Here is an 18,902-nt window from a genome sequence, read left to right as displayed (position 1 = left end):
CGTGGTATTCCTTCATGGTAACAGGCAGTGGGGAGTAGAAGGGTGTTAGGAAAAAATGAATAGGGAAGGATATGCTCAGAGAAGACAAAAGGATTAAGAGGAGCCTGCAGAAGGAGGATTAGAGAAAGATTTGAGGAAAGCACCGCAGAATCAGGCACCTTTGATGTGTGCATCTGGCATGACATAACCATTGACATCCTCTTCCTCTAAGCCTGGTGGGGACTGTGGGGTGACAGGAGTAAGCAGGCTGTGGCGCTGGGAATGATAGGCACTGTCTCCTCTTGGCCGCGGGCTCCGGCTCCGGCTTCTGCACATAGACACCTTCTCCTGGAGCTCAGCCTCGGAGCCTGTCACGTGGCCCTCCGATGATTCTGATGCCAGGCGTCCCCGTGGCACTGGGTGTAGAGAGGCTGGCCGGGGGTACCGTTCATTGCCTCCAAAAACTGCAGACTCCTAAGGAGAATGATACATGGTGATTTACACAGAAACGAGGGAAGAGAAATCTGTTTAGGAAGAGATTGGGCTGTTCAGCACCTTCTGCTCTGTAGAACCCTGATCAAACCAGAGATTTCCAAAGTCTCCCCTGCCACTCTACCAACCCTAGGGCATTGCCACCCAACCTCTTGGTATCCTCTTTTTTAAATTTTTTAAAAAATGTTTTATTTTATACTGGAGCCTAGTTGATTAACAATGTTATGTTAGTTTCAGGTGTACAACAAAGTTATATGTTCATCTATTCTTTTTCAAATTCTTTTCCCAACTAGGTTGTTACAGAATCTTGAAGCAGAGTTCTCTGCCGTATAGAGTAGGTACTTGTTGGTTATCCATTTTAAATATAGCATCTTGGCCTCCTCTTAAACAGACCTTACCTGGCCAACCTCCCCAAGATTTCCCTGGTTCATAGGCATATATCCAGATGATGGACTTATAAGGCTCTGGCTCTAGGATGAAAACAGTGAGGAAAAGGTTTAGATGAAGAGAGAAATCTGCTCACTGCAGAGGCCTTTGAGTAATTAATATGGACATCTGTGGGGTTCCTGAGGGTGCACGTACACAGATGGCTTATAAAGTCTTAGGAAACTGGAAAGTGTCTTACCCCGCGTGGTCGATTAAGTGTTCCAGCTGGCAGGCTAAGGGCAGAGCCTAGTGTGGTTGCCAGATTCTCCTCCTCTGCCTCCAGCTCCAGGTCCAGGTCTAGTTCTGGCTCCAGCTCTACTTCCTCCAGTTCCTTGTTTGTCAGAGGCGGGGGCTCTGCCCCAGGGGAAATTCCAGGCCCACTCTCTCTCTATGAGAGCAGGTGATTGTTAGGGTAGATCCTGGCTCCAGCCAAGTTCCCCTTTCTCTAGATCTCCTTGGTACCTCCAGGTCCCTGCTCACCTTTATGACCAGATACCGTGGTGGGTCTCGGGCCATCCTGGTGAACTCATTGGCTAGCTCTTTAAAGGTTGGTCGAATGTTCTCATCAATCATCCAACCTGGGGATAAGATGTAGGAAGCAGAGCCATAAGAGGGGAGTGGAGTAGGGAGTAGGGAGGGAAGTCACTTAGAAAATAGCTGATGCTTTGTTCCCTCCCCTCATCTTTGTGTGGAGAGCCTGACGTCCAACAGCATCACAATACTGTGGAGAGTGCTTAATGTTTATTGGGCAGAGACCATCTGGGGCTTGCACCGCTGTTCTGGGTATTCACTTTTCATCACTGAGCATTGTTGATCTGTGCCCTTATTTTTCTTTTCTCTTCAGTTCAATGAAGCAATAATGAAGTAAAAAAAAAAAAAAAAAGCTGAGACCAGCAGGTAACTCACACTTGACCATGACCATGTAGACGTCAATGGTACAGATCTGGGGCTGTGCCAACCGCTCCCCCTTCTCCAGCAGGTCTGGTATTTCAGCCAGTCGCAGCCCTGCGTAGGGCTCTGCCCCAAAGGTCATCAGCTCCCAAACTGTCACTCCTGGTATAGGAAGACATGACTAGTTGATGGCAAAATAGTAGACATGGGCATGCAGATGAAGGGAAGGCAGAACTTGATCTGACCCAGGATCTGAAGAGCTTAGAGATTCTAAGAAAGGGTCTCAAAAGGCAACTTTGGAATTTGGGCTATTAATATGATGGTGGGCATCCAGATGGACTGACCATAGCTCCAGACGTCACTCTGGTGTGTGTATTTCCCAAAATGGATACTCTCCAGGGCCATCCACTTAATTGGAGTCTGAGGGATTAAAGACAAAAGCATTACCAGCTGATTTCTACACATTGTCTTAGCATTTCTAAACCCAGGTTCTCCATTGTTCTTTCCTTTTTTGCTCCCTAAATTTTTATTTCTGGTGTCTCCAGGTTCCTCTCCTTGAACTGATGGAGAGCATCAGTTGGCCGGGTCTGATGGCCTCTGAAGGAGACCGCAGAGCACTCGCTCCCTGTCCCCGTGCCTCAGCCCACGCCCACTCCTTACCCAGCCTCCGCACCACCTTACCTTGGATTCACTGTACAGTAGCTGCTTATCATCAGGGGGCAGCAAGTCAGCAACCCCAAAATCTGCCACCTGAACCTGGCTGGGTGATTTCAGTAGCACATTTCGGGCAGCCAGGTTCCTATGCACCATGCCATGTTCCTCAAGGTAGTACATTCCCTGTAGGGAAGGAAGTTTTCTCAAGCTTGGAGAAATGGGTTCTCAATTGAGCCCCAGAATCATCTCAAACCCTCAGGCACCTCTCAGCACTTCCAACCCCGGGGCCCCTCCCTGCAGGCCCATAGGCAGCTCCATCTTTAACCCCCTGCAGGCTCCCCGCGCTCACCTTGGCAATCTGCACTCCCCAGTTGAGCAGCAGCTGTGGCCCCAGCGTGGCCCGGTGTTGCCTCACGTGGTCCAGCAGGGAGCCCAGAGGCAAGTACTGCGTGACGAGCTGCAGAGACGGCCCCGGACACAGCCCCAGCAGCCGTACAATGTGGGCGTGGTCGAGGCTGCCGATGGCCAGCATGTGCTAAAAGACGCAACAAGAAAGGTCATCCTGGGAACAGACAGGTCCACATAAAACCAGACCAGGGCTCCCCCAACATTCAGGGACGTCTCTGTGGCTAATACAGTACCTACTAACACAAGACCGTGTTTCTACATAATTATATCTGATAGCTATCCTCTCCTAGTGACACGCCAAAGACCCTGCCTTCACTTACGTCCGTCACAGCTTGAAAACTTTGCCGTCCGCTCTTGTCCTCAATGACTTTAATGCAGACTGGAATCTTGATTGATTCACCCTCAGGAATCCACACACCCTGGGAAGTTTTGGGCAGGAGTCAGCCTAAGGTCATTCTCCCCAGGCTGCTCCTTTCCCTGGATCTTTTCTTCCTTCTTCCAGTTTCATTGAGGTATAACTGACGTATACTACTGTATATGTTTAAGATGTACAGCATAATGACTTGACTTACGTGTATCATGAAAAGATTACCACAATAAGTTTAGTGAATATCCATCATCTGAGAGAGAAACAAACTTAAATAGAACTTTCTTATGATGAGAAATCTTAACTTTTAAGAGGATTTACTTTCTTAACTACTTTCATATATAGCATACAGCAGTGTTAATTACATTTATCACATTTTACATCACTTAGTGGGCTTTCCCGGTGGCTCAGCGGTAAAAAATTTGTCTGTAATATAGGAGCTGCAGGAGATGCAGTTTCAGCCCCTGGGTAGGGAGATCCCCTGGAGAAGGGCATGGCAACCCACTCCAGTATTCTTGCCTGGAAAATGCCATGGACAGAGGAGCCTGGCAGGCTACAGTCCACGGGGTCGCAAAGAGTCAGACACAGCTGAAGCAACTTAGCATGCATGCACATCACTTAGAACATATTTATCTTATAACTGTAAGTTTATACATTTTGACTGCCTTCATCCAATTCCTCCTCCTTCTACCCCAATTGAGAACCTGGGCTTCCCTAGTGGCTCAGAGGTTAAAGCATCTGCCTGCAATGCAGGAGACCTGTGTTCAATCCCTGGGTTGGGAAGATCCCCTGGAGAAGGAAATGGCAACCCACTCCAGTATTCTTGCCTGGAAAATCCCATGCACAGAGGAGCCTATGTGGGCTACACTCCACAGGGCAGCAAAGAGTCGGACACAACTGAGCCACTTCAGTTTCTTTCTTTTCTACCCCATCTCTACTTCTGGTAACCTCCAGTCTCTCCAGTCTGACCTCTTTTTTTCTGAGTTTGCTAGTTTTTGAAGTCTGACCTAGAACACTGTTAAAAGGTATGTGATGAAAAGCTCTCTCCCCGATCTCTCCCTTCCTTGCTCTAGATCCTCCCCTCACCTCCCCAAACTTCCTGTGGGCCACTCACTTTGTGCACACTTCCAAAGATGCCGGAGCCCAGCACTTTAAGCTTCCTCAGCTCCGTTTCTTTGAAGACTCGGGCCAAGACTTTGTTAGCCTTCTCACTGGGATCCAGAGGCTCTACACTCTGCAGAACAGATGGGAAGGAGGTACTCAGGAAAGCCCACTCCCATGTCCCTCTCCGGCCCCCTCGCCACAGGTGCCTGCCAAGAGCTGCAAAGCCTGAAGGGGTGGGAACAGGAGGAGAAATGTCTCTAGTCTTAGAAAACGTTTCAGGCCTATTGGGGAATAACAGACCTTGAGGACTGAGGAAGTTGTGTTCATGAGATCAGAAATCAAGAGGGCTGGATTTTCCCTTTGATGGAGGGATAGGGGAGAGGGTTGGTAATACTATCACCTTGATTAACTTTTCAAACTTTGAATTTTTTATTTTATATTGGAGTATAGCCAATTAACAATGTTGTGATAGTTTCAAGTGAACAGCGAAGGAACTCAGCCATGCCTTGAGTCCTTTTATATATTTTCTGTTTTTCACAGCATTTTCACATACATCCTCCTTTCACCCTTACAGCCATCTTGTAAGGATGTTACTGTTTCCTCTGTATATGTGCATAAACTGGCAGAGAAGGAAGGTAACTTCTTCAAAGTCACGTGGCAAATTAATGGCAAAATCAGGAGTCCCCCATTTCTCTGGGCAGAGTCCTTTCTGGTGGACCATACCACCTCCTTGAGGAAAGGGACCAAGGCTTTGGGGAAGGAAGAGGCTCTCCAAGGGAGATGGTATAGGGCACATTTCCAGGGTAAGATAGGCACTCACCTCACCCCGTTCCAGGTAGCGCCTCATAGCCCTCTTATTCTGAATCTGGCGTCCACGCCAATAGAGAAAAGTGCTGCCCAGGATCAGGAAAATCACTGCCAACCCTACTACCACCGTTAAGGCCATTGCCAGATGGGTTTTGCTGTAGGACAGAGAAGCCCAGAATTATCCTGGGTCTACGCTTCCCATACAAATGTCATTTATACCTGTACTAAACGTATAGAACAGATCTTGGGCAAGAAGTTAACATGCACATCTGCGTATACCCTTGAGCAATAAAGGGGCTAACCTAAATCTCCACCCCAAGACTACTGCAAGTTGACTTTAGGAAGGCAGGCCAGAAACCTGGATTCCTGTGTCCCTGAGTCCCATGACTGTAGCCTATATATAGAAGGCCAGAATGAACAGACTCAACTCTTTGCAGGAAGTAACTGCCCTTCTCCAGATATCCCCAGCTCCCTATACCTCTAAGCCCACCATACCTGATCAGTGGCAGCAGTTGGCCTAAACAGTCTTGTAGCTCTGGTCCCTTACACCTGGAGAAGAAAGTCAGCTCCTTAAATGCGAGCTTGGGAGACTCCCAAGGGAGGCTCAATTCCAACAACCTCAACATATAACATTGTTTCAGACCCTTCCATGGCATCCAGTCCTGGAGCCCAAAGCGTATCCCAGGACATGGCCCCATCTCTGGCTCAGCACCCTCCCTGAGTCCCTCTCTTGAGTGACACCCCGAGTTAAGGCTATACCAGGCATCTCAAATTGTGTTGTCATTTTGAGCGGTTACTGAGTTTCCCTTTCTCCAGGGCTTTACCGCACAGCTGGGAGTGGTTCTTCCATCACAGTTCCTCTCTGGAAAGCTCTACTTTCCCCCTTGTTCTGTGCTCCTGCCCCTCTTCCAATACCCTTTCATCATCCCATCACTGACCCCTGGGTGCAGTTCTCGTGACAGGGCCGGCATTCATTCTGGGCATCTGGGTACTTGTAGATGGGACCCTTGGCACCGAGGACTCCAAAGGGGCAGCTGCTCACGCAGTGGGGCCCGTCTCGAAAACTGGCACACCGGGCACAGGCATCAGAGCCCTGAGCAGGAGACAGCGGGTCAGGGTCAGCGCCACACGCCCAGCAAGAGCACACCGATCTCTCGGCTTCCTGCGGCCTCCCTGTGTCTCTCTAAGGCCTTGGACTTTGGCCACAGCGGTCCCTCTCTCCCATAGAGATCCCGGCGCTGCTACTGTACCGAGCCATTGCACGTGGCACTGCCCTCCATGGGCTGGCATTCCGGGTGGCAAGAGAAACATTCAGCTTCACGGGCAAACTCACGAGGCTCCCTGGGTGGGGGGCGGGGGTAAAGAGAGGGGAGTCAAATCCAAGGCCTGACCTGCCCTGATCCCCCAACCACAGGGCCTCCTACCTAATTCCTGCCAAGGCACATGCAGCAAGCTGGCTAAAGGCTTTCAGGTGCCACCTGAGCATCTTCCCCCCACGGCCCAGTCCCCCTGCCCTTCTTGACTCTCTTCCCTCACTGTACCCGTTCAGGAAGTTGCAGTGGGTGACACAGATGCCTCCTCGGCTGTAGTTCTGGCAGGACAGGCACTGGCCAGGGCCTGGGCCCCAGCATCCTCCAGAGCACAGTGGATCACACACTTTGCCCTCAGCCACTGGAAAGGAAGGGCTGGGTTAGGAGGAGCCTGAGGTCTCCTAACAAGCCTTTTCCTCACTCTTGCTCATCACTGCTGCTGCTGCTAAGTCGTTTCAGTTGTGTCCGACTCTGTGCGACCCCATAGATGGTAGCCCACCAGGCTCCCCCATCCCTGGGATCCTCCAGGCAGGAACACTTGCTCATTACTATTTCCAGCCTAATGTCCCCCTCTCCTTGGCTCCATCCCTCATCCGTTCTCCGACTTGCAGGGCAGAATAGTCCTTACACCCCTCTCCCACCTGACTCCACCACCCATCTGTCCTGGGCCCTTTCCCTCACCGCAGTCTCTGCGGGGCCGATTATGCTTGATGTCCAGCCTCTCTTCTGAAGGCCCCCGGAGCAGCCTGGTCCAGTTCAGGGCATGGTGGTAGCACAGCTGCCTGTTGGCGCTGATGTAGATACGCCCAGCACTGATTTCTCTCAGGGATCGGAAGCCCAGAGACGTCACATTCAAGTTCTTCATGATCAACAGTGAGAAGCCCCGACTGTGAGCAAGGATACCAGATGAGAGGGGAGACCACAGAGGAAAAACTGACCAGGCTTTGGATTCATCTTCCTTCAACAGATCTGCTCTGAACTAGTCACTAAGAGGGACTTCCCCTCCTGTAGCCTTTGCCCCATCAAACTCCCACTGTATAAGCATGCCTGCTAAGTCGCTCAGTCATGTCCGACTCTTTGTGACCCCATGGACTATAGCCCACCAGGCTCCTCTGTCCATGGGATTCTCCAGGCAAGAAAGCTGAACTAGTTTGCCATGCCCTAACGGGATCTTCCCAACCCAGGAATCGATCCCACATGACATCTCTGTCTCCTGCATTGGCAGGCAAGTTCTTTACCACTAGTGCCACCTGGGAAGCAGGTATGAGACCAGACCTTATATTTCACTCAAGATGCCTAAGAAACAGAATTCTTTGCCTCCACACCCCGTACTCACTTGTAGAGGCTTCGGCCCCCAATGGTCGTCAGGTTTGAAAAGACACTGAAGTTGTGCATGTGGGGAGGCCAGGACTGGATGTTCAGGTATCCTGCAGGGACGGAGGAAGGCGTGTGATGGGGAGTCTCCCCGTCCCCTTCTCAGCTGCTTGGGACACGGTCTTCTCCAGTGATGACACTGCGGTTTGTGCCCGCGGCTCATCTGGCGCTCTCAGAAAGGGCAGCCTCTTCCCCTCCCACTCACCCGTGATCTCCCGCACTGTCCGAAAGACATTGAGCTTCTCAGGGTCCAGAGCAGGGATCTTGTGCCAGGGGTCTCTGGAGAGAACAGTGAAGACCAGTCAACAAAGTAGAAGCATAACCTAGTAGCAGTAGGCATGCCTAGTTTCCAAATACCATTCTTCACTAGAGCCAGCTTGAGCGGATCAAGAATAACTGAACTGGTTAACTGGAATAATGATTCTAACAGACTATGAAACACTGACTCAAACCAATATCCACACAGATCAAACACACCAACACGTAAATAAACAGGAAGGAAAGCCTCTGCCTAGTACCAGAATGCCAACAAATTGGCATCTATTTGTGAGGTACAGGAAGGCCTGGTGTGCTGCAGTCCATGGGGTCACAGAGAGTTGAACACAACTTAGCAAGTGATCCACACAACAACAATGGAGTTAGAAAAGCATCATCTGGCAATTCTCATAAAAACTGGTTCCGGGGACTTCCCTAGTGGTCCACTGGCTAAGACTCCACACTTTCAATGCAGGGGGCCTGGGTGTGATCCCTGATCAGGGAACTAGATTCCACATGCCACAGCTAAGACCTGGCATAGCCCAATAAATATTTAAAACACAAAAAACTGATTCAAGCAAGTATCTCCTCCGAAAATACTTAATTGAAAAGGGAAAATAACTTTAGAAAAGCTGGCAGACACCACCTTAACCAAATGACCAGAGGCAGCATCACCAGTAGTGGGACAGATGACCATCACGGGCCTTCTTGATAGGATGCACTGAGACCACGTCTGTAGTGTTATCAGAAATGCCTAACTTGAAAGGGAGGGGGCACAGCTAAACCTGTGGCTGATTCATGCTAATGTTCGGTAGAAACCAACATAATTCTATAAAGCAATTATCCTTCAATTAAAAATAAGTAAATTTTTAAAAGAGGTACAGATTTACAATTACAAAATAAGTCGTGGGGAGGTAACACAGCGTAAGGGGTGTGGCTGGTGTGCGGGGACAGACGGTCACTAGACTTCTGCTGGTATTATAGTGCATTTAAATGTCAAGTCACTAGGCTGTACATCTGAAATTAATGTAATATTGTATGCCAACTATATTTCAATAAAAAAGATTTATGTCTAAGTGTGAGGAAAACATCAGACAAACCCAAACTGAAGAACATTCTACCAATCACCTGACCTGTACTCATCAACAATGTCAAGGACATGAAATGTTACAGATTAAAGGAGATAATGGATGTACATGTATGATCTGGGACATCAGTAAGACAAGAGAAATCTGATTAACATCTGTAGATTAGATAACATTTTGTATCAGTGCTAATTTCTTGATTTAAACAAATGTACGGTGGTGTACGGTGGTTAAGTAAGAAAATGTTCTTGTTTTCAAGGAACACACACTGAACTGGCACTGGGGTGAGAGGACACCATGTCTGGAAATTTACCTTCAAGTGGTTCAGAGAAACAAGAGCGCATATAATGAGCGTGTGTGTGACATGTGGAGAGAAATGACGAAGCATGTGGTACACTGTTTGGAGGAGGCAATGGCACCCCACTCTAGTACCCTTGCCTGGAAAATCCCATGGACAGAGAAGCCTGGTAGGCTGCAGTCCATGGGGTCGCAGAGTCGGACACGACTGAGCGACTTCACCTTCCTTTCTTTTTTTTATGGTACACTGTTAACACTTGGGGGATCTGAATAAAGACTATGTGGAAAATCTTTATTAGATGTAATACTGTCCAAAGAGGTGGCCCTAATGTCTCTCCCTCTCTCACACACACACACTGTAAATGCTGTCCTACGGACTGAAACGTGCCCTGCTCTTTGTGGCTCCATACAAGGAGCAGAACTAGGTGAAACAGCTGAAAGTCATGGGGAGACAGATCTTTATCCAATTTAAGAACACTTAGAAACCTTTAAGGAGGAGGCCACTCCGTCCCTGTCCCTTGCCATTCAGGTGGCTGAGCTGCTCAGGGGTGTCTGAGGGGATTCAAGCCCTGGGGAATTAAGCACTGTCCGGTCCTTTGTGACTGCTAAGACTATGATCTAACTTCCTCATCAGCTCCACGTACAAAGGCTTGAACCGGTGCAATGAACTGTGAGGGGGCTGATGGGGTGGGGGATCAGAGGAATCTCTCACCCATTGAGGCCAGTGATAAGAAAGTCCAGGTTGCCCAGGATCTTGGTGCAGTTCACGAATCCATCAATGTTGCTCGAGTCCACAGTCTGGAAGCGGCTCCCAGAGCCTGTCCCCTCACAGGCTGCAAACACAAGAGGCTCAGTGTGGGGATGAGGGGTCGGGGCTGCGTAGTCTCAGGGGAAAGGGTCTCTCTTCACCAACTCCTTTCCATCTCGTACTCACCTTTCGGGCACAGACCCCCACAAGGTTCACACATCTTGAGTCCATTTTTATCTACTTCCATCTTGTCAGGAGGACAGGCCCTGACACAAGATGTCTGATCCACCACAAAGTTATCTAGGAAAGAGGAAAGAGATGAGGGAGGGACACCGCCAACGACTAGCTGAACCTCCTCCCTCCTCACCTGCAAGGGTTTGCTCCAGCTTGACCACCCGAGGTTCCTTAAGTGCTGTCTCATGGATTAGAAAGGCCCTCTGCTCTTTGGATCCAAAAAGCAGAACTAGGAGCAACTGGTGGAAGTCATGGGGAAATAGATGGGGGAATAGGACATAGGGGCCATTTGTTAAGGGTGACGATCACAACCCATTGCCCTTTACACTCTCAATTAACCTCCCAACTTGATCCATTTCACCTCCTAAAATTGCATCTAGGGAATTTCCTGGCAGTATAGTGATTAGGACTCCGTGCTTTCACTGCTGAAGGCTCGAGTTCGATCCCTAGTCAGGGACATGGCCAAAAAAAAAAAAAAATTCACCTAAAACCCTGGTTCATATCGTGGGAAGAAGCACAAATTAAGGGGTAGGATGTGCTTACCCCTGGGATGAGATGTGTAGCAGGAACCAGTCTGGCAACATGGCCAGGACTGCCACTCAAAGTATCACCATGGACTTAAAGTTTTATTTAGCCTTCATTTATACCCTTGAAGTTGATAAAGTCTTGCATTTTATTAGTGAAGTTGGAAGATGTATCATTTGTTTGTTGTTCTGTCCCCTCCCCCAATATTAAACGTGAAATTTGATTTGTTTAAACTCTGGATGAATCATAGCTTACTTTGCATGTCCAGCTAATTTGCTTCTATACATTTTCTTTGATTCTCTTTCTCCTTCTCTCAGGGTTTTTACTCAATATAGATGTGTGTGTATAGATACATAAATAGATAGATTGATCTTCATAAAAGTTTTTTGAGGTGCAAGTTTCTCTGTTTTGTTTTTCTGTGTGATTTATGTACATGATGCTGAGATTCAATCACTACATAAAACTCCTGGCTGTGAAAACAAAACAAAAAACCCAAAGGACTGTTTTTCCCACCAGCTCCGGGGAAGCTATGTGTCAGTCGGATGCTGGTTTCAGAAGGATTCACTGTTCCTTCCATTCTCTTTTCCTCTTTCCTCTAGAAAGAAGCTGACCCTAGTGATTGCAGCCCATGCATTAAACAGGACAAAATAACAAATGTGTGGAATTCATATCTTTCTAAAGGGAACTTAAAAACTGCTGCTACATGTTATATACAAAATTGGTTTACACCACATGAACAGAGAATCCCAAGTTCAGTTTTGATACTTTTCCTTCCTCTTTCTTTTCAGTCATATAGTACCTCCAAATTCAAAACGAGAAGAAAAGCTGTTCTGCATCATACCATCTATGCAATAAATGTTATATTTTAAAAACAGCAGGTCGCTGGTCACACACACACAAATAAGATAAGATAAATAAAATCCTGTCAGGGACTTCCTTGGTGGTCCAATGGTTAAGAATCCGTGCTTCCAGTGTAAGGGGCATGGGTTCAATCCCTGTTCGGGGAATGAAGATCCCACATGCTGTGCAGTGTGGCAAAAACAATATTAAAAAAAAATAAATAAAATGGATAGGACTTCCCTGGTGGCACAGTGGAAGGGAACCTGCCTACCAGTCCAGGAGACACAGGTTCAATCCCTGGTCTGGGAAGATCCCACATGCACTGAAGCAAAAGTCCATTGCCACAACTCCTGAGTCTGGGCTCTAGAGCCCACGAGCCGCAGCTGCTGAAGCCTTTATGCCCACAGCCCGTGCCTCTCGGCAAGAGGAGCTGCCACCATGAGAGGCCCTCACATCGCAGCTAAGAGAAGACCCCGGTTCACTGTAAATAGAGGAAGCCCGTGCAAAGCAACGAAGACCCAGCTCTACCACACACACATAAATAAATGTTTGTAAAAATGTGGCTGAAAGACTAAAATCCTGGTTCTGCTACCATCATTCCTTCCCTCCAGACACTTACGGGGACAGCTGGCTACACACACCCCTCCATACTGATACTTGGTGTGGGGATTGGGTTCCAACTGGAAAGTGAGCTTGTTGTAGACGAGAGGCTGTGGGCACTGGCGTACACAGGCCCCACTGTCATTGAAGAGCCGGCAGGCCTGGGAACGCAGAAGGCTCATGAGACTCATGTTACATGTGCACCCGACTTCCTCCCCAAGGCCCACGTCCCACTTCAGAAGTCAGGGGGCGGCGGCGGCACGTACGAAGCAGTCCGTGTTCTGAGGGCCCGAGCAGCCGCCCGCACACTCGTCGTGGCAGCACTGGTTGGGGTTGGGCCCAAAGCAGTGACCGTTGCACTGGGGGGCACAGATGGTCTTGGTCACTGTGGGAGGAGAGGAAACAGCCGTCAGAGCTCCCGCGACCCTGTTCGGAGGCTCTGCTCTCCCTCCCCCTCTTGCCCTCTAGGCTCATCATCCCCCCACACACACAGTTGGGGTGGAAAAGGATAAGAAAGTGTACACGAGTTTGAAGTTTTTAAAATGAAGTTAGACCCACGTGTCTGGCAGTCTTCTGGCCCAGGACCCCAGCATCGCCCCTTGCAGGCCTCATGACAGGGGGGACCTGGTTGGGAGGGAAAGAGGCCGTCAAAAAGGCTTGCTCAAATCAACAGGGGATGATGTCAGCACACAGGCACCCGGTCCCGGGCAGCGAGGAGCCAGGGCGGCGCCCCTCCGTGCCCGCGCAGAGCAGGGCTGGGCTCCAGTGAACCTGTCAGCGCGGGGCGGAGCCGCGCCCCCACACCACCCACAGGGCAGCTGAGGGCAGGGCCTGGGGCCGTCCCAAGCTAGGAGTTTGGTTCTTCTCGGCTCACTGAACTCAGCAGGAATACGTGCAAGTGAGTGGACAGGGAGTGGCAGCCTGCAGCCCGGGGCAGGTGGGCTCCAAGAAGGGAGGGTGCTGGATCTGGAGCCAGACCTGGCCTCTCGCGGCACGGAGCTCCCCAGCCCCTTTCCCTGGCACCCTGCCTCTGCAGTTCCGGCTCCAGGCGACCGACCTGCATCAACCTGGCAAGCTCCTTGGGTGAGAGCCTGCGGTTTGTTCAAGGGAGACTGGGTTAGGATTAGGGACACGCTGAAGAGCAGAAGGGAGTCGCTCCGGCTGGCTGGGGGGCAGGCTCGATCCCAGCCACTCACAGGTCTTGCCGTTGTTCTTCACCACTATCTCAGCGTCCCGGTCCCGCACAATGTCCCTCCAGTCGATTGTGTCCATGTGACAGAGTTTCTCGTTCTTCTCAATGTAAACACCCCCTGACAGAATCTCTGAGGTAGGGAAGACCAGCGCCAGGGTCAAGGGCTAGTCAGGGGAGTCCCCCCTCACCCCTCCCTCCCCACCAGCCTGAGAGGCCACCCCAGTCAGGAGCGGGAGAGGTGGGGCAGACAGATAGATCCAATTAAGTCCAAACTGCAGACGCCGTGCAGGAGGAGGAGCCGGGCTGAGAGAAAGCCCTGCCTCCTCAGACACCTGTCCAGATCCGGTTGAGCCAGAGGGGGAGGGGAGGGGAAGGAGAGGAGCCCTGACTCAAGCCCGCACCCACACCCCCGCGGGCCGCCCGGCCTGTTTCTCAGCTGACTGGGACAGGGAGAATTTCAGCACCCAGCCTGAGCCCTCGGGCTTGGGGGGCTGGTTCTGGGGGTGGGGGGTTCCCATTCCCAGAGAAGGAGGGACATTAAGGTGCTGTCCTGAAGTCAGAGGACTGGGTAACAGCCCTGGCTCCAGCTCCAGCCCCACCAAGACGTGAAGACCCTGCCCCGGGGGGCAGTGAGGGCTGTCTCTCTGTTGTTCAAGGAGGAGTGGACCTTGACACCTAGTGGTCAGGGTGGCGGGCGCCCTGAACGGGGCGCTTAGAGGGAGCGGTCTGGGGTCACGGTCAAGGAGGCACCTGTCAGCGGGTGGGCTGAGGGCAGGCCTGGAAGGAATCACCGGGAACTGACCGGTGAGCTGAGTCAGGTGGAGCTGGCGCAGAGCGTGGCTAGAGTTGGTGTTGTAGTTTAACATGACAAAGATGGCAAACTTCCCATCGTAGACCTGGGTCCCCCGCACCACTCGGAGGTTGGGCAGCGGCAGTGTAGAGAACTCGTTCATGGCCACGAGGACATAGCCGGTCACTTCTCGGATCCACTGTGACGGAGCAGATTGCGTCAGTGGGAGGGACAAGAAATGGGGCCAGAAGTCTCAGTCTCCTTTCCTCTCTAAGGCACTGAGGACCCTCTAACTCCTCTAATTCTTTCCAAGTCCTGCTTTGGAGTAGGGAATAGCAGGTGCCACATGACTTCTACAAGCGAAGATGGGCTGAAGAAATATTGAGAAATTCTAGGCTCCAGGCCTTTCCTTCCAAGGGCCAGGGCGGTCGTTGCTTCTCCCTGCCTCACCTCCCCAGGTGCCTCCCAGTCCCTGGTGTAGAATCTACCCCACGCCTGCCCCTTCCCGTGGCCAGCCCTTCTGTATCCCCAGCTACAGCCACCAGTCCACAGGGCCTGGATTCCAATCACTGCCCCTGTTTACCCAGGCTTGGATCTTAGAAACCATTGAGTTTTAGGAATGCTGAACGCCAGCTCCAGCACAGGGTAACCCCGAGGACAGGAAACAGGCTTCAATAGTGAGGACAAGGGGGGAAACGCTGAGACAGAAGGTCAGCGCTCTAACCTGCAGAAAGGAGAGGTCAGCGTTGTGTCCCGTGAGCACGATCTCCAGGTTCCCCATCACTACCTCACACTTCTCATAGAGCTTGTGCAGCGTCTGGTATTGGTTCTCAGCATCTCCAGTCACGCTCAGCCCATTCAGAGTCCCAGGGCACACTGTTCCAAGTGGAGGGGAGCGTGGCAGGGGGCTGGACATATGTTTTCAGCCCCATCCCCCCAAGACCACCCTCTTGGTTGCCCTCCTCTGGTAACACTCAACATGACCGGAAGGCCGCTGCCCCCCACCCTCAACCCTAGAGGCAGATACCAAGGCTGAATTGAGAGCTTTAACTTCCTCTTTCCCCCAAATCCCTTCACTATCCCCCTGAACAGCAAGGTGAGATTTACTTCTCCCACCTGGGCCTCCTCTGGCCTCTTTTGGGTACTACTTTGGGTGCTGAGGAGTTAATCAAGGAGGATGTGGGGTTGTTTTCCGCTCCCTAAGAATAAGTTAGAAATGGACCACAACTTGGTTACCCTCCTCTTCCCCGCCCCCACTCCAACCGGGCACTTCTCTACCCCCATCCTGCCTCTCTAGGTCCTGGAATAAATATCTCTTTGGGGCAGCACACAGCCCCTATTGTGTCTAGGGAGGGTGGGATGGGGGCAGAGGGTGGGGGCAGTGCCTGGGGCCACAGTCCGGCCCACAATGAGGCAATTCTATCTCAGAGGAGGGGGCCGCTCCACCCTGTCCCCAGACACCCTGTCCTCAGCAGCAACCCCCCTCCACCCTCAAGCCGTGGGTTCAGACCAGTGACCTCACTAGCGGGGGGCCTCTGGTGGTGATGGTGGTAGTGGGGGTCAATGTAAGCTTTGTCTTTCAAGCTGGAAGACAGGGAACTGGTTGCCTAGCCCGCACCCCCTCCCTAAACTCTGGCTTCCCTCTCACTCCTTTCCTCATCCCCACACATGCCAGCTCCCTCCACATCACACTTTCCAGCCCTAGAGTATTTTGCAGCAAATACAGAGAAGTTGGATGAAAACAGCAGTCTCAGCCTTCTGCCCGACTTCATTGTCAAGGAGATTCATTAAGAAGTCTTCCAACATCGCTCACTCACTCAATCCTCACTCGCTGTCAGTCTTGGAGGTTCGCTTTACTTTGTGAGTGTGGAGGAGGACACGGGGGCTTTTGGGCAATCTTGGACCCTGAAGCCCTACCCTGTCTCCTCTGGCTCGTGAAGGGCTGCGGGGGAACGGGTAGATACCACCTGTTCCCGCCACCCTTCCCTGAGGCGCTGGCAGCCTAGTGGGAGGCAGGAGTGGGAATGGAGGGAGGGAGGTGGGTGAGGCCCCAGCGCCTCCTCCTGGATGCACCCCTAGTCTGACCTGTGAGGGGCTCCCATTCCCTATCACTCCCCGTGAAGGGAAAAGGGTGAGCTAGGCCCGGCCGAGGAGTAAACAGACACGAGCTCCCAGAGGTGCCCGGGTCGAAAAGAAAACCACTACAAGGCTGGTTGTTTCTGCAACAGCCCCACCCCAATGCCCTTCTTGGCAGGACACCCCCTCTTCCAAGTCGGGGAGCCAACCTTTCTCCCCAGATAAAGGAGGAACCAAGATTTCTGCGCAGGGAGGCGGGGTGTGTGTGTACCCACGCACACACACACCCGCACGCAGACACTGTCCACGGCCCCCCTGCTGGCCCAGAAGTCCCCAGGGCTGCGTCCTCGGGCTCCTAGAGAGGAAGGAGCCCTCCCCGGCCCCAGCCCGCCCACCTGCCCGCAGGTGTCCGTGCAGACTTTGGGTCGAGCTGGGGAGACTACAGAGTGAGAGGTCCGGGTTCCCTGCCACCCTGAGGGTAAAGTCCATATTACACAAACAGGAGCAAAGGGCTGGGCGGGAAACTGTGAACAACACCTCGGAGGAGGAACAGGCTTCTAGGGGAGGAGGGGCGGGGGAGGGGAATTCAGAAGTCCCCGCACTACCAGCGACCAGGGCACGGGAGGGCCAGTGCCACAGGCTCCCCTTTGGGAGAGAGCACTGGGGTGGGTCGGAACAAGAATCTCCAGCCCCTCCTCAACCAGAGGCCTTCTCCCCCAAGTCCCCCGCCCCCATCACCGCCAGGACAAAGGGGCTATAGAAGGACTGAGACGGGGCCGGATGCCCAGAGGCTGCAGGAGCCAGATAAAGGGTAAAGAGACCCAACCATGCCTGCCTCCTGTCTCCCTCAGGGAAGGCGGCCAGGATCCGGGACTCCTGGGTTCCCGGCTGAAGATTCCAGGGGTGCGAGCGGGACAGTGAGACGGTCACTTTACTTCATCTCTCCCACTCCAATCCCCAGACCCCCGCCCTCCACCAGCTGGGAGTGTTCACATCCCAAGATCCCAGGGTCTAAATTTAGGCCCAGCAACTGTGAGGGAAGCACAGGTGTTTCTCCCACTCCCACCCTGGGGAAGGGGCCCTGACGGTGCCAAACCCCAAGCTGAGATCTGGGGGGAGGGGAGGAAATCAACACAACTCCTCCAGAGCCAGCAGCCCTGGCGCCCCTCAGGTGTCCACGGTCCCAGAGACACCCCAAAGAGGTGGGCTCGGCTGGCATAGGAGTGGGAGGAGGAACAGAGCAGTGATCTGACTGGTCTAGACGGCTGGAGACCGCCAGACAATAAACAGAATGGGAGTGGGGGTGAAGCTGGGTCTGAGAAGGACCTCCCCCCCCCCCAAGGATAGGGGGGCTCAGAAGCCAGGACAGGTGTCCTGTCAGCCCTCAAGTTGGGGAGAGAAAAGACAGAGATATAGCGGCTGGAAGTCCTTAACCCCATATCTCGTGTGGTCCTGGGCTCTGTACATAGTAGATGCTCAGTAAACATTGGTTACATTGATCTGGGGTCTAACAAAAAAAGTTTGGTCCAGTGGGGGACCAGCAAACTTTATTATTTCGAGAGAACAGGGCAGTCAGCCTCGGCGTGGCCTCTCCCCCTGGTCACCTGGACTTAGCCCCGAGGTTAATCTCCACTGTCCCCAGGGCAGGCCCACTCACGGAAGAGGAGGTGCCACTCTTGTTTTCCAACACTAGACAACAACAACCTCCCCCGCTTCCACAGCTCCGCCCTGTCGGCAAAACAACGAAACTAGAGCGTGCTGAGCCCCAGGGGCCAAGGAGGTCTGGAGCAAATCAAGACCCCCACCTCCGTGTCCCGCTTCCTCCAAGATCTCCACCTCCAATCACCCCCTCACGTTACAGAACGGAGGTCCTCGCCCCCGTCTCTGCAGGGCCCCTCAGAAGTGTGAATGGTTTCAGCATCCCCCGGAGAGTCAAATCCGAGGGTCTGCGATGCGCCCAGGAGGCGGTGGCCGGGCGGCAGGTCCCGGAATCGCGTCCCCGCCCGGACCACGCCAAGGACCCGATCCAGACGGTCCCGGGCCCAGGAGGTCCCAGCCGGCCGTGGCTTCGCACCCCAGCCTCGCGCAGCCCAAGCTCCTGCCGCTGGCCTCCGGCACCCCACGAATCCGGGTCGGAATCCCGGGTTCCGAGCCCGCCCGGCTCCCGCGCCGCTTACCTGCCTGCGAGTTGCCCACCTCGGAGCCCCGGGCCAGGCTGAGGAGGAAGCCCAGCACCTGCAGAGCCCGGCTCACCCTCATGACTCCAGCGGAGGGTGAGGGGCGCCCAGCCCAGGCCGGCCGGGAAGGGCGCTGGACTAGGGCATCGAAGCGGAGCCACCTGAGCCGCCAGCGACCCGGTAGCGGCGGCAGAGGAGGCTGCGAAGTGCAACCGGAGCCGGAGCCCGGGGCGGGATGGCAGGGGCGGAGTGGAGTCTGCGAGGGAGCGCA

General features: G+C 52.7%; 1 protein-coding gene and 1 long non-coding RNA gene across 3 annotated transcripts in view; one reads left to right on the top strand and one right to left on the bottom strand.

Moving 5' to 3' along the window:
• Positions 1–9,742, top strand: part of LOC122427065 — a 12,559-nt gene extending 2,817 nt beyond the window's left edge. For both annotated transcript variants that reach the window (XR_006265346.1, XR_006265347.1), the window contains exon 2: positions 9,412–9,742. This is a non-coding gene — a long non-coding RNA (uncharacterized LOC122427065). The remainder of the gene's footprint in view (positions 1–9,411) is intronic.
• ERBB3 (erb-b2 receptor tyrosine kinase 3) overlaps positions 1–18,878 on the bottom strand; it is a 20,708-nt gene extending 1,830 nt beyond the window's left edge. Inside the window, exons 1-27 of the mRNA XM_043446227.1 lie at positions 18,632–18,878; positions 15,103–15,254; positions 14,391–14,577; positions 13,593–13,718; positions 12,955–13,020; positions 12,663–12,781; positions 12,416–12,557; positions 10,384–10,497; positions 10,162–10,282; positions 8,018–8,091; positions 7,775–7,865; positions 7,120–7,325; positions 6,670–6,799; positions 6,379–6,469; positions 6,067–6,221; positions 5,624–5,677; positions 5,142–5,283; positions 4,332–4,451; positions 3,171–3,269; positions 2,792–2,977; positions 2,470–2,625; positions 2,133–2,208; positions 1,804–1,950; positions 1,378–1,475; positions 1,097–1,285; positions 870–941; positions 159–453 (exon numbers count right to left, since the gene is read on the bottom strand). Of these exons, the coding sequence (XP_043302162.1) occupies positions 159–453; positions 870–941; positions 1,097–1,285; positions 1,378–1,475; positions 1,804–1,950; positions 2,133–2,208; positions 2,470–2,625; positions 2,792–2,977; positions 3,171–3,269; positions 4,332–4,451; positions 5,142–5,283; positions 5,624–5,677; positions 6,067–6,221; positions 6,379–6,469; positions 6,670–6,799; positions 7,120–7,325; positions 7,775–7,865; positions 8,018–8,091; positions 10,162–10,282; positions 10,384–10,497; positions 12,416–12,557; positions 12,663–12,781; positions 12,955–13,020; positions 13,593–13,718; positions 14,391–14,577; positions 15,103–15,254; positions 18,632–18,713 (3,490 nt within the window). The 5' untranslated portion in view covers positions 18,714–18,878. The remainder of the gene's footprint in view (positions 1–158; positions 454–869; positions 942–1,096; positions 1,286–1,377; positions 1,476–1,803; positions 1,951–2,132; positions 2,209–2,469; positions 2,626–2,791; positions 2,978–3,170; positions 3,270–4,331; positions 4,452–5,141; positions 5,284–5,623; positions 5,678–6,066; positions 6,222–6,378; positions 6,470–6,669; positions 6,800–7,119; positions 7,326–7,774; positions 7,866–8,017; positions 8,092–10,161; positions 10,283–10,383; positions 10,498–12,415; positions 12,558–12,662; positions 12,782–12,954; positions 13,021–13,592; positions 13,719–14,390; positions 14,578–15,102; positions 15,255–18,631) is intronic.
• Between the last annotated feature and the right edge of the window lie 24 nt (positions 18,879–18,902).

Source organism: Cervus canadensis, chromosome 25 (assembly GCF_019320065.1).
Source record: "Cervus canadensis isolate Bull #8, Minnesota chromosome 25, ASM1932006v1, whole genome shotgun sequence".
Classification (NCBI taxonomy): domain Eukaryota; kingdom Metazoa; phylum Chordata; class Mammalia; order Artiodactyla; family Cervidae; genus Cervus; species Cervus canadensis.
This window is presented reverse-complemented; position numbering and strand designations above follow the sequence as displayed.